Source organism: Gymnoscopelus microlampas, assembly GCF_963454915.1.
Source record: "Gymnoscopelus microlampas genome assembly, chromosome: 9".
Classification (NCBI taxonomy): Eukaryota; Metazoa; Chordata; class Actinopteri; order Myctophiformes; family Myctophidae; genus Gymnoscopelus; species Gymnoscopelus microlampas.
Genome location: NC_139946.1, coordinates 43385812 through 43398870, shown reverse-complemented (window position 1 = coordinate 43398870; position 13059 = coordinate 43385812). Strand labels below are relative to the sequence as shown.

Here is a 13059-nt window from a genome sequence, read left to right as displayed (position 1 = left end):
TTCCCCCCTTTAGTATGCTGATTACTAGTACTTACTACTATTAAAGTTAACATTAATGTCTTGAGCTACTGGGCATATTACTTGCCTTGCTGTCTTGCAGTTGTTATCTGAGATGTTTTTTAAACCAACCCACACACTTTGTATTTTAACTCAAGTATGCACGCACGCACACACGCTCTCTCACACATCTCACACACACACGCACGTACGTGTCCACGCACACGCACGCACACCACACACACACACACACACACACACACACACACACACACACACACACACACACACACACACACACACACACACACACACACACACACACACACACACACACACACACACACACACACAGAGTCATACATCTTGCAAAGCAGCTGGTTGCACATGGCTGCGGGGGAGTTGATTGACAGGCCTTGAGAAATTGATGGAGACTGATGTGAACTCTGGACACGGGTTGGAACAGCTGCAGGAACCTGATATACCAGAGAGCACTTTTTTACATTTTAGCTAGAAAGGTTCTTTTTTTTTATCCATCGCTGGGCTTGGCAAGTGAGAATACGAGTAGCAAAATACATGTTAAATCTGCAGTGGCGGTGTACAGCTAAGCCCAGTGCTAGAGAGAGTATGATAAATAATAATGTTGAAAAACACAGAGGCACAGTGGATAGGCATCATTCTGTAATTAAAGGAGGAATGAATGACAACTTCAGTTCACTCGAATGCTCGTCTCGCTTCGTCTGTCCTTTGTGGTTGGTTATGCCTTTGTTGTTTTTTTGTTTTCCTGCGTCAGTTTATACGTGTGTGTGCGTGTGCGCGTGCGTGTGTAACTGGAGTATTTCCAATTGTTTATACTCTACTCCACCACATCTCAGAGGCAAATATTGTACTTTTACTCCACTACAATTATTTGAAAACTTTAGTTACTAGTTACTTTGCAGATATAAATTATTACATTATAAAACATACATTAACCATTTTAGCCCTCTTTTAAACCTAGGCTATTTGAAAATAGCAGATTTACAGATGTTGTGAGCTTGTAGATCTGCTATTTTCAAACATGTTAATACTTTTACTTTTGGTACTTTAAGTACATTTTGATACCAATACTTTTGTACTTTTACTTAAGTCAATTTTGAATTCCGGACTTTTACTTGTAGCCAACGGAGTAGGCTACTTCTACATTGCAGTATTAATACTTTTACGTACTGTAAGTAAAACATTTGAGTACTGTTCCCACCACTGCGTTGTGTGTGTGTGTGTGTGTGTGTGTGTGTGTGTGTGTGTGTGTGTGTGTGTGTGTGTGTGTGTGTGTGTGTGTGTGTGTGTGTGTGTGTGTGTGCATACACCCACACTCACACCACCGCGTTATTGTTTATATCCACCCACCCATGTCCCTCTCTCTCTCTCTCTCTCTCTCTCTCTCTCTGGTTTAGGTGCATGGGGGGCATTGAGGAGGGTATGCAGGTCCCCCGGTTGTCCCAGTGGAGGAGCAACGAGCTGACAACGAGTGGCTTTGGCTTTGACTGCTAAACCCCTCCCCCTCCCCCTCCCCCTACCCCACCACCACCACCTCATCCCCCTTTTGCTTCAAGCTTCCCGTCCTGACTCTGATGGCTCCATGGGCCGTTGTCAGCCTCCGTCTCAGCGTCCACTGCTGGGTGTGTGTGTGGTCAGCGGCCGCCGCCGCGGCCGGCGGCAGCGTCCCCGGCGATGACAACAACAAGCCCGGGGGGCCCCTGGACTGGCTCCTGTCCGACAAAGGGCCCTTCCACCACTCCCCGGAGTACATAGACTTTGTGGAGAAGAACCGGCACGGCCTCTCCACCAGATACAAGATTTATAGGTGAGTCCTCTCTCTCTCGGCGCCCACAACAACATTAACATGTAACATTTTGGACCACAGCTACTGTAGGGGGAACTGTCAACCCAGTACCCAGAATGCAGCCCTGTATGGAGTATATACTGTACTGTAGGATTATGCATTGTTTATGCATGTCTGCAGTGGTGTAAAGTAACTACGTACATTTACTCAAGTACTGTACTTCAGTACCATTTTGAGGTGCTTTTACTTTACCGGATTATATCCAAGTGACTATACTTTTTACTTCTACTCCACTACATCTCAGAGGCAAATATTGTACTTTCACTCCACTACTAATCTCTCACGAACAGATTCTGCTCTGCGTTTGAATCTGTCGGGGGGGTTTGTCATATCGCGCACGCACTGGCCTACAAGTGAGCGTGCCATCAGATCAGGAAGCAGGCCGCGCTTTACCCAATCAAATGTAGTGGGCGGAATTTACGTGTCTGCCGATCATTCCCCACTCGAAGCAAACCGAAACTCATTTAACAATAGCGTCCTCAGAGCAGACAAAGGAAAGATATTCACATTTTAACTTGCTCTTTCATTATAGAAACAAGTGGGTTTATAACCAAAACGATCCATGTTCTCTGGGAGAAGTGGTGTTAGTGTTCCGTGTAGAAATATTGTTAGTGGGAATGAAAACATAGTCGCACCACCGGAAGTGAAAGGCTGAAGGCAGACCAAAACTCCGGTTTCCTTGTGCACATGGGCTACGTCGACTTCCTCCCAGAGCCAAGTGAGATAGAAAAAAACAGCAGAGGGTGCTGTTTTTCCTTTTCATTTGGCGATGGGTTCCCAGATTGCTCCACTACAAACATTTGAAAACTTTAGTTACTAGTTACTTTGCAGATATACATTATTACATTGTAAAACATACATTAACCACTTCAGCCCTATTTTATACCTAGGCTATTTGAACATAGCCGATCTACAAGCTCACAACGCGTCGCATCGCGACGCGTTGTGAGCTTGTAGATCTGCTATTGTCAAACATTTTTAGTACTTTTACTTTTGGTACTTTAAGTACATTTTGATACCAATACTTTTGTACTTTCACTCAAAAAAAATTGAATTCCGGACTTTGACTTGTAACAGAGTGCTTCTACATTGCAGTATTGATACTTTTACCTAAGTAAAACATTTGAGTACTTTTTCCACCACTGCATGTCTGTGTAAGAAGTGATACATGTATGCACGTGCATATACTGTATATATAGCGTACCAACGTCACTGTCAAAAGGCCTATATCTGTTCTTATAGAGGAAAAGGCGAGAACAAATGTGGGGCAGGATGGTGATCAGACTCCAGCTGGTGGAAACTAGTACACAAACAAAAAAATGGGTTTAGTGGATCAGTTCAGTATCAGTGTTTCTTATTACAGGGGGATGTTCAGGTATTTGTCTTCTGCTGGAACAAATTGACCCTCGCGCCGTGTGACAAAACTCAATAAATACAGATGAATGGCTCAGGTTTCTGTACAGTCGGAGCTTGTATTCAGTGTGGGGACACAGTGCAGGACACGTGGTGCATTCAGTTTGGTGGTTTTGAGCCATTTTAGCTATCTGAAAATGGAGCTGTTATACATTATAATGTCTTTGTAAATACAGTCAATGTGCTGACTGGTAACCTATTAAGAGTCAACCACCAGAAGTGTGGAAAAATGCACCAAGGGGTACATTTTAGATTTAGTCAGAGGTTTGTACTTTATTAACCCATAGACCGGGAAAGAATCTGAAGATTTTTAGATTTCTTTGGCTATTCAAAAATAGCAGATCTACAAGCTCATAGCGCGGCACCGAGTGCAGCGCAATGAGCTTGTAGATCTGCTATTTTTGGAAAAGAAATCGTGAAAATGTGTGCAAACCTTTGAATATATACATTTTTTAACTCAAATCTTTGCTTCTGGGGGTCCCTGGAACAAAATATTTTGAGATGGGGGGGTCCACGGCCAAGTATATATAATTTCAGGGGTCCTTGACATGAAAAAAGAGAAAAAAGAGTTTTATAGCAGCATAAGTTGTTAGGATTTAGAACACATTTGTAGAATCCCCCCGAAGCAAAGATTTGAGTTAAAAATGTTGGCTTTAAGAAAAATATATTCAAAGATTTGCACACATTCTCACGCAAAAAAATAAATAAATAGCAGATCTACAAGCTCATAGCGCGGCACTCGGTGCCGCGCTATGAGCTTGCAGATCTGCTATTTTTGAATAGCCAATGACATCTTAAAGATTACACAGATGCGTTCCCATGTCTTAATGGGTTAATAACAATATCCATGATTTATGTGCCGATGAGAGTTTCAGCCGTGGATTACAACTTGAAGTAGAAATTTTGGTGGAGTCCTTGCCTAACCCCTATTAAAAATGCTCCAGTGGAAATTATATTGGACGGAATAAATTGTACTGCACTCGTATCAGGTGGTGAGGTGGATAAATTAAGGGAGATGGGGCTGAGGAAGGAAGGGAACCGCTTTCATCTGTCAGGCGAGTTAACCCGCAAACTGGCATTTAGTTGAAATATATTTTGTTGAGTAGCAGACGATGAATAAATGACATTACACACGGGACAGTATAGCCGTACAAGATGCTGTTCTTATCTTTTCATTACAATCATTTGATAGATGCTATTTATCCCATTAAGACCTGGAACGCATCTGTGTCATTTTTAGATTTGAGCCAAAAAAAAGCATGATTTTACACTTTGGCTATTGAAAAATAGCAGATATACAAGCTCGTAGCGCAGCACCGAGTGCCGTGCTACAAGCTTGTATATCTGCTATTTTTTTTTAAATTGTGGGAATGTGTGCACATCTTTGAATGTATGCATTCTTTCAAAGCGAACACTTTTAACTCCAATCTTTGCTTCTGGGGGTCCCTGGAACAACATATTTGGTCCGCGGCCAAATACATATCATTTTGGGGGTCCTTGAAAATGATGAATACGTGTGAGAACCACTGATAGAGCAACATACGTTTTTTAGAAAAGTGTTGGGATTTAGAAGACATTTGTAGATTCGCCTTCAGGTCTTGGGTTAAACTACGCAGGTTACTTGTTGACAGTATGTTTTATTTAGATTAGTTTTAGCTAAGTATATTATTTATATATGAGCAAGATTTGATGTTTACAGGTGGTATCCTGGATCTCGCACTTGTTAAGTCTGGATAAGAGCGTTGGCTAATGCTAAGTGCCTAAATTGTAATTGTAAATTGCAAATGGTTAGTAGCAACATGTCTTTCTTTTACTCCTTTCTTTTATCTGATGAACAGGCATTTCTATTTGCGAAATAAATGTACATTATAAACAGTATAACCATTATGTTAACAGGTATTCAGTGAGGGCCGGGGTGAGTTTGTAATATGACACCATATCACAGCTGTTGGCAATTTACAATAATGGTCTTAGAATGGGTGAAAAGCCTTGCTTCTGATTTTCTGGTGGAGAGCACGTTATTTGGCTTGCGCCGTCATGCAGTAAATGTGCTCGGAGTCAATAATCACACGACACCTCGTCCACGCGGCTGGACAGGTTTGATTTACGAGTCTTTACGTGTTACACACGGCAGTATTGCTACCGGGCCACAGTATTGTATTTCACTGTGCCCTCTTCCTACACCAGCAGTAAAGGCAACGTGCGGATTACTGTACATCGCCTGATCAGGTGGTCAAGTGAAATATTTTTGGATTAGTACAGGGCAGTGTTGATTTTGACAGCACATTTTAATTTTAATTTTAGTCATAGTCTTTTGATTAAAATTCCATTTTTTTTAGTCGACTAAATATCATAAGATTATATTCGACTAAATCTACAGTTGATTTATTCGACTATAATGTATTTTGGCGGTGCCTTGATGGCGTCATAATGGCTGATTTTACACTTGGTTGCATGCTGAAGATAGCAGATCTACAAGCTCACAACGCGTTGCAGCGTGATGCGTTGTGAGCTTGTAGATCTGCTAAAATTACTTTTCTTTTTTTTCTACTGGATCTCTTCTCCACTAGTCCCTCACTAACATTTTAGCATTTAAAAGTCTAGCTTTTATTTGTTGACGAAATGGTCAATATATTTAGTCTTAGTTTTAGTCATCGTAGCTTAGTTTTTATTTAGTTTTTGTCAGTGAATAAAGGTAGTTGACGAACATTTTTCGTCATAGTTTTAGTCGACAAAATCAACACTGGCTACAGGGAAGGAGTGATGATTTGTCTTGATAGTAACACGACCTGAGGTTTCAGCCATAGCGGTCAAATTAGTTGTGGTTTGCGTTATAAATCTCGTACATCGTAACTGAGAGTGATAAGGTCCAGGCTCTGGGAAATGGACAGACACGGTTGTTGACATCTATGGATCGGCGCTTGGGATACTTTACGGCTTCGGTGATCAGCTGCCGTGTTAGAGCTTTTTAATATTTCCTGCTCTGGCAAAGACACTGGCCCGCTGGAGCCGAGGTGCATGGGTGGCAAGATTAATAGTCTTATCGTGTGGCCAAGTGATTAGTGAGCTCTTAATACTTATTACTCTGCATTATCACCGACTCCCTTGAGAGGCTTCTGTCAGCCGCAAGGCTGTGTTTGAAGCCCGCTAGATTACAACTGTACGGACTTGATTAATAGTGATGGTATTAAGGCGAAAAAACAACCGAAAAGGTAAATAGCCTCTAAATCTTCCTAAATTGAATTAAAACGAATTGCATTGCTCAAAATAATACAGCAAGGCAATTAACAGCCTATACTGTTTCAGATACATTCTGTGTTTTTATAAGCAATTTTCATGTATGATTGCAAAACTTCAAATCTTACCCCACCCACAGTCCCCACCAATAAGACATCGTTGTTTTTTTTTTACACTGAACTGTGATAGTCAACACATGAACATTCACAATGACTAGAAGAACAAGATGACATTGATTTGGATTAGAATTTGAATCCCTTTAATTTTCGATGATATGAAGGGATGTTTATTATTATAGCCAAAATGAATTGAAGGAGAAAATCCATATTATTGGTCACAAGGCCATTATCTCTGGCATCCGAGCAGGCTGGCTGTAACTTGAACACACTGCACCACATTCTCCTCCTGAGAACACGATCGAGGTGCAGATGGTTTCAACAGTCACACTGTAGCACCATGGTCTTTAGGATGATATCACCAATACGTTTTTTATGTCGCACTTCTCTTGCATCAGGTTCGCTGCAAATCAATTTTAAAGGGTTGAACCGTGAATTATAACTTCTGAAATGATCTGCAGTAAACCTTAATGTGTGTATTGACGTATTAAGTAGGCCTACAGGGAATTTGTGTCCCGTAACAATGTACGACGTGGTTGTCACACAAATTCCAATAAGCAGGAAAGTGCCCACCCTATGAGTTTAACTTGATCAGAGAAACCTGCTTACACTTTGATATAAGAGCCACTTAAAGCACAATGAATAGCAGCAGCTTTCTCTAACCCACAGGGGAATGTGCAGGTGCTGAGAACAAGGTTGAGGTGAGTGCTGCAGGAGTAGACTCCCCCAGAGCTGCTACAGTACAGACCCCGCCGGAACATTGTAACTGATGTTCCCTGTCTGTTGTTCTCTCTTAACCCATTAAGACCGGGAACGCAATTGCTATAACTATTATTTTATACTTTGGGTTATTCATAAATAGCAGATATACTGTACGAGCTCATATGAGCTTGTAGATCTGCACATTTTTTGAACAATCTTGAACATTTTGTGCAAATCTTTAAATGCATATATTTTTGGAAACAACATTTTTAAACTAAAATCTTTGCTTCTGGGGGGTCCCTGGAACAAACATGTTTCATGTCAGGGACCCCCAAAATGATGTGTATTTGGCCGCTGACCCCCAATCCCAAAATATGTTGTTCCAGGGACCCCTAGAAGCAAAGATTTGAGTTCAAAATGGTCGCTTTAAAAATATATATACTAATTCAAAGATTCGCACAAATGTTCAAGATTTTTCAAAAATAACAGATCTATAACAAGCTCATAGTGAGTTCCGCGCTATGAGCTTGTAGATCTGCTATTTTTGAATAGCCAAAGTATAACATAATGGTTTAACAGATGTGTTCCCGGTCTTAATGGTTTAAAACCCACCCTAGAGATTCCAAGACATCAAACTTGTTCCCTCTGGTAAACAAGCTGGTGACGGAGAGGTAACAAATTAAATAGCCCCCTCTTCAAGTTTCATTTTCTTTGTCTTTTATTGTGTCCCAATTTCAATGCTGCAAAATATAGACGGGCTTTCTCTTTGCCTCTCTGACTTCAGTGCCAGTGACCATTGCTGAGACCAGGGTGACTATAGTGTAGACCGACAAGATTGCTCACTCTCATGTTTGTTTTCAAATTATTATTATTTTCTTGCTTTTCCCACCCCCCGATCCATTGCTTAGTGAAATGTATAATTTCACACAGGGCAGAGAGGTGATTGAAAGTGACAATATTATTTCCGTAGTCCGGTTCTCCTCCCGTGGAATGTGGATTTCTGCTAAATCCTAATAAATGCTCAACGACAGGAGAAGATGAATTACCAGAGGTGGTGCTGCTAGTTACAGTGGCATGATCGACCACAGCAATGAAACAAGCTAATGAAATCGTACTCTCTCATCCCTCCTTTCAATTTCCCTGCCTTCTTGCTGATCAAATTTGAAAGGGTTGTTAATGAGCGCTTTGAAGGATACGAAACATGGCATGTTTTTTTTTGTAAATGTGTGTTTTGGGGATTTAACACTAGAGTGTTCTGGTGAGCGTACACCGTGGCTTCCCCTGCAAAAACAAAGTTGGCCGTCAATTTTAACCACCTGTCCATAGCAAACCATTGCCAGGGGACTGCTGCCACATTCGCTATGGGGCGCAGGCAAGAGTGTTGACATGCATTTGGCTATGTTCTGAACATATTGCATTTAGGTAATGCACGTGATTGTGTTGCAGAATTAAGATAACTTCATAAATATACAATTTTACTATGGACATTTCGGTCATTGTGACCGAAATGGCAACATCCATTTTAACAAAACGGTCCATATATCAGATGGAGCATTCTACCTAGTCATAGCCTAGACAAATATTGCTCCAGTGGACGAATTTACAAAATGTCTAACATTCCTCACTTTAATATGATCAAAGCCACACTGATAAACTGATTCAAATTATGTATAAAGCAGAAGCACATGTAAGACTTTTAAACCATTAAGACCTGGAACATATCTGTGTCACTTTTTGATTTGAGCTAAACAAGCTTTATTTTGCACTTTGGCTATTCAAAAATAGCAGATATACAAGCTCATAGCACGGCACCGAGTGCCGCACTATGAGCTTGTAGATCTGCTATTTTTGAAAAATCTAAAAAAATGTGTGCAAATCTTTGAATATATATATTTTTTTTTAAAGCGAACATTTGTAATTCAAATCTTTGCTTCTGGGGGTCCCTAGAACAAAATATTTTCAGATGGGGGTCCGTGGCTAAATACATATACATTTTGGGGTCCTTGACATGAAAAAGTTTGAGAACCACTGACATAGCAACATTTTTCAAAAAACAAAAGTATAAAATAAATATATATGTCTTGTTATATAAAAGAAACTCTGAAGTGAAACCTATTTCATTTACTGCTCTCCCTCTAGGACACATGCACTATACTGGCCTATCAGGGGGTTGGGACAAGACAGTGCTCGCTTATCACCATCAATGATAACTGAAGGAATGAACAACAGAGGGGATTTGTGAACACTCTCTCTCTCTCTCTCGCTCTCTCTCTCTCCACCCTCTCTCTCTTTCTCTCTCTCTCCCCTATATGTACGTGCCGTGGCTTTGAACGAGTGATTTCACATTGCAGAGTGGAGCTCAGGAGACACAGTGTCCCACTTGAAGAGGTCATTTATTTGGATGGCATGAAATGAAGTAAAGATTAATAACTCCAGACGACATACCTGACCAACAAATTAGTCAAGGCCTTTGTGTAAATACTACAGTGTCAGCAGAAAGGTCAGCGCATCCATTCTACCCTCTGCGGGTCTCATTTACCAAACATGCTAAAAGTACATTTGTAGGCTACATTGTTAGTAAGAGGGGATTTAACTGTATCAAACTTATTGTCTCCGCCAGGCCGAAAGGCTGGTGGAGACTAACTCCAATTCAGAACCTCTGCCCCAAATGTTTCACATGGGCCTGTTATAGCGCCACCAGGAGGCCGCTTTTTGCAAAACATTTTTTTTTACAGTACTCTTACAGATTTTGTCCAAACATCATGCAAGTCGGTACACAGTATCTCTATAGTCATTAAACGAAACGAGTCTTGCAGATTTTTCATATTCCATCCTGAGTGCTCCGTTTTGAACAAATTGCCTCAAATCATGAACGCAGCATGCACTTTCCATGAAATTTTGCACGTATATTCGCCCTACGTTGAGGAACAAATGCCACCCTTTCAACATTGCCCTATTATAGTGCCACCAGGAGGCCGATTTTTGCTAAACCATTTTTTTTATATTACTCCTATACAAATGTTGTCCAAACGTCACGTAAATCGGTACACATTATCTTGTTAGTCAAGTGATCAAGACAGATCCGTATACGATTTTTCACATTCCAGCCTGATTTGCGAATTCCCAACATTGCTGGCCCACACTAACCTACCTGACATCGCAGAGACCTGTGCTCCGAGGAGCACATGTTCAAGTTTAACATAAAACATCATACTTAAGAATGTCCAATGTATCCTCATCAGTACTTAGGATGCCTCCACTTTTACTTTACCTACTGTACTATGCCAAAATGTGACCTGCTTTTCCTTATATGGTTTGGATTATGTTAATGTAGGTACATTTATGTTAATTTGGGAGGCTGTGAATGCTGATCAATACACACAGGAGGACATTTAAACAGATTAAATAAATGGGGCTAATTATTTATTTTGCATACATTGCATTTTATCTCTCCCTGGTATGAAATTAACTCAATAGTAAGCACTTCTTATTTTGTATGTATGTAATGTTACAGTAAGTTACAATGTATGGGAGCAGAATTGAACGTTTTCCGCTGCACATTTAGTGCCTTTGGTGTGAAGTAGCTTGAAGTCAGAGGGATTTACATTGAATGTATCATTCAAACATCTGGGTGTTGGGGGCTATCCTCATTATTCCCGGTTTAATATGATATATACCCTTTCAAAAGGCCATAGTCTCTCCATCCATCATCATGCAGCCAAGGTTGCTCTCAACCTGTTCTGATTACAGCAGTCAAAGCTTTTACTATGGAAAGATCACTGTGCAACATTATAGCTACTGTATAGCATTCCTTGGAGAATGCATTGTCCTGTAAATGTGTGATCCATACAAATGACTCATTGTTTTGCTTTCACAACCTTCGTTAACCCTTTTAGACCGGGAACGCATCTGTGTGTCATTTTAAGATTTCTTTGGGCTATTCAAAAATAGCAGATCTACAAGCTCATATGAGCTCATATGAGCTTGTGGATATGCTCATTTTTTTTTTTAAAGAAATCGTGAAAATGTGTGTAAATCTTTGAATATATACAGTATATACTTTTTTTTAACTCAAATATTTGCTTCTGGGGGTCCCTGGAACACAATATTTTGAGTTGGGGGGGAGGGTCAAATACATTTGGGTGGTCCTTGACATGAAAAAAGTTTGAGAACGACTAATATTATAGCAACATACGTTTTTTTTTTAAATTGTTTTTGTAGAATCCCCCAGAAGCAAATATTTGAGTTAAAAATGTTCGCTTTAAAAAACATATACATTCACACATTTTCATGATTTTTCCACCCCCCAAAAAAATAGCAGATCTACAAGCTCGGAGTTCTGCGCTACGAGCTTGTAGATCTGCTATTTTTGAATAGCCCAAGTATAAAGATAATGGTTAACGTGCTTAAAATCTAAAATGACAAATGCGTTCCCGGTCTCAATGGGTTAAAATACAATAGAATATTGTTGATGTTGATCCAGAGGTGTAGACGAGTGAGATCGTGTTGATTCTTATGGCTCTAAAGTGTCCTGAAAATCGGTGGACGTCAATGGAGCTTTTCAATGAGAACAAAGTTATTCAATGGCTCTTTAAGATTCAAGTCTTCATTTTCTTATTACTAAAATAAATTGTATTTTCTTTCATTCTTTTATGAAACAATGATAGATTATTACCAGTGGCAGCCTGGCAGGCAAGAAGAGAGAGAGTTAGACCCTGACCCTCACTTTAGACTTTTGTAATTACAAGTGGGCACTGGGCGTGCGAGGAGCAATCTGACTGTAATTGTTCATTTAGGCTGAACATTAATCTGGTTTATTACGCGTGTGAAATAACTCTGCGGCACTTTGTTCTGTCTCCTTCACTATGTCAACACAGCCAAATGCTACAAGTTGCAGCCTTATCTGCTCGGTGCACACATTCACTGTACTGCTGGGGAGGAGGTCTAGTTCTAAATGGCTCAGAGTGCAAATGCACAAGGCACAATGGGAGCACATGGGAGCAGAGTGCATTGGCCATACCTTCTGGGGGTTCCTGGAACAACATATTTTGAGATGGGGGCCAAATACACATAGTTTTGGGGGTCATTGACATTTTGTTCCAGGGACCCCCAAAGATTTGAGTTAAACATTTAGTTTAATAGAATATATATATTCATGGATTTGCAAACATTTTCACAATTTTTCGAAAATAGCAGATCTACAAGCTCATAGCGCGGCACTCGGTGCCGCGCTATGAGTGTGTGTGTGTGTGTGTGTGTGTGTGTGTGTGTGTGTGTGTGTGTGTGTGTGTGTGTGTGTGTGTGTGTAGAACATACGGTAGGCCTTAGGCTATAGGAGCCAGGCCATACTGTATATTTTATTTCAGATTACATTTCTGCTTTCTCCATCATAACTGAATAAGCTAACGTAATGGAAGGGCTTCAAGATACACCGGGTCAGCAGTTCTCATCAAGTGAATGATTAGGCTGCTGGTTGCTTTAATGGTTACTTTCTTGTATGAAAATAAGTCAATTACTAGAGTGTATTTTTTTTTATTTTTAATAAGACCTATTCCAAAACAGATAATTTCAAATATTGTGACCCACCCAATGGGTGTGCCATATCGTGGGGCCACCCACTTTACAGGACAGCTCAAAGGCGTCATCTATAATCAGATTTTGGTATAAACTGTGACTAAGCCATATTAACCCTCGCATCCATATTCTGGG

General features: G+C 40.4%; 1 protein-coding gene across 1 annotated transcript in view; it reads left to right on the top strand.

Annotated features, from left to right (window-relative positions):
• Positions 1 to 1610: 1610 nt before the first annotated feature.
• The window catches only part of LOC311051847 (BMP/retinoic acid-inducible neural-specific protein 3-like), a gene marked incomplete at both ends in the record, with an annotated part of 48899 nt that continues 37450 nt past the window's right edge, over positions 1611 to 13059 (top strand). The window contains one exon of the mRNA XM_084066512.1: positions 1611 to 1843. Coding sequence (XP_083922638.1) covers positions 1611 to 1843 — 233 coding nt within the window. The remainder of the gene's footprint in view (positions 1844 to 13059) is intronic.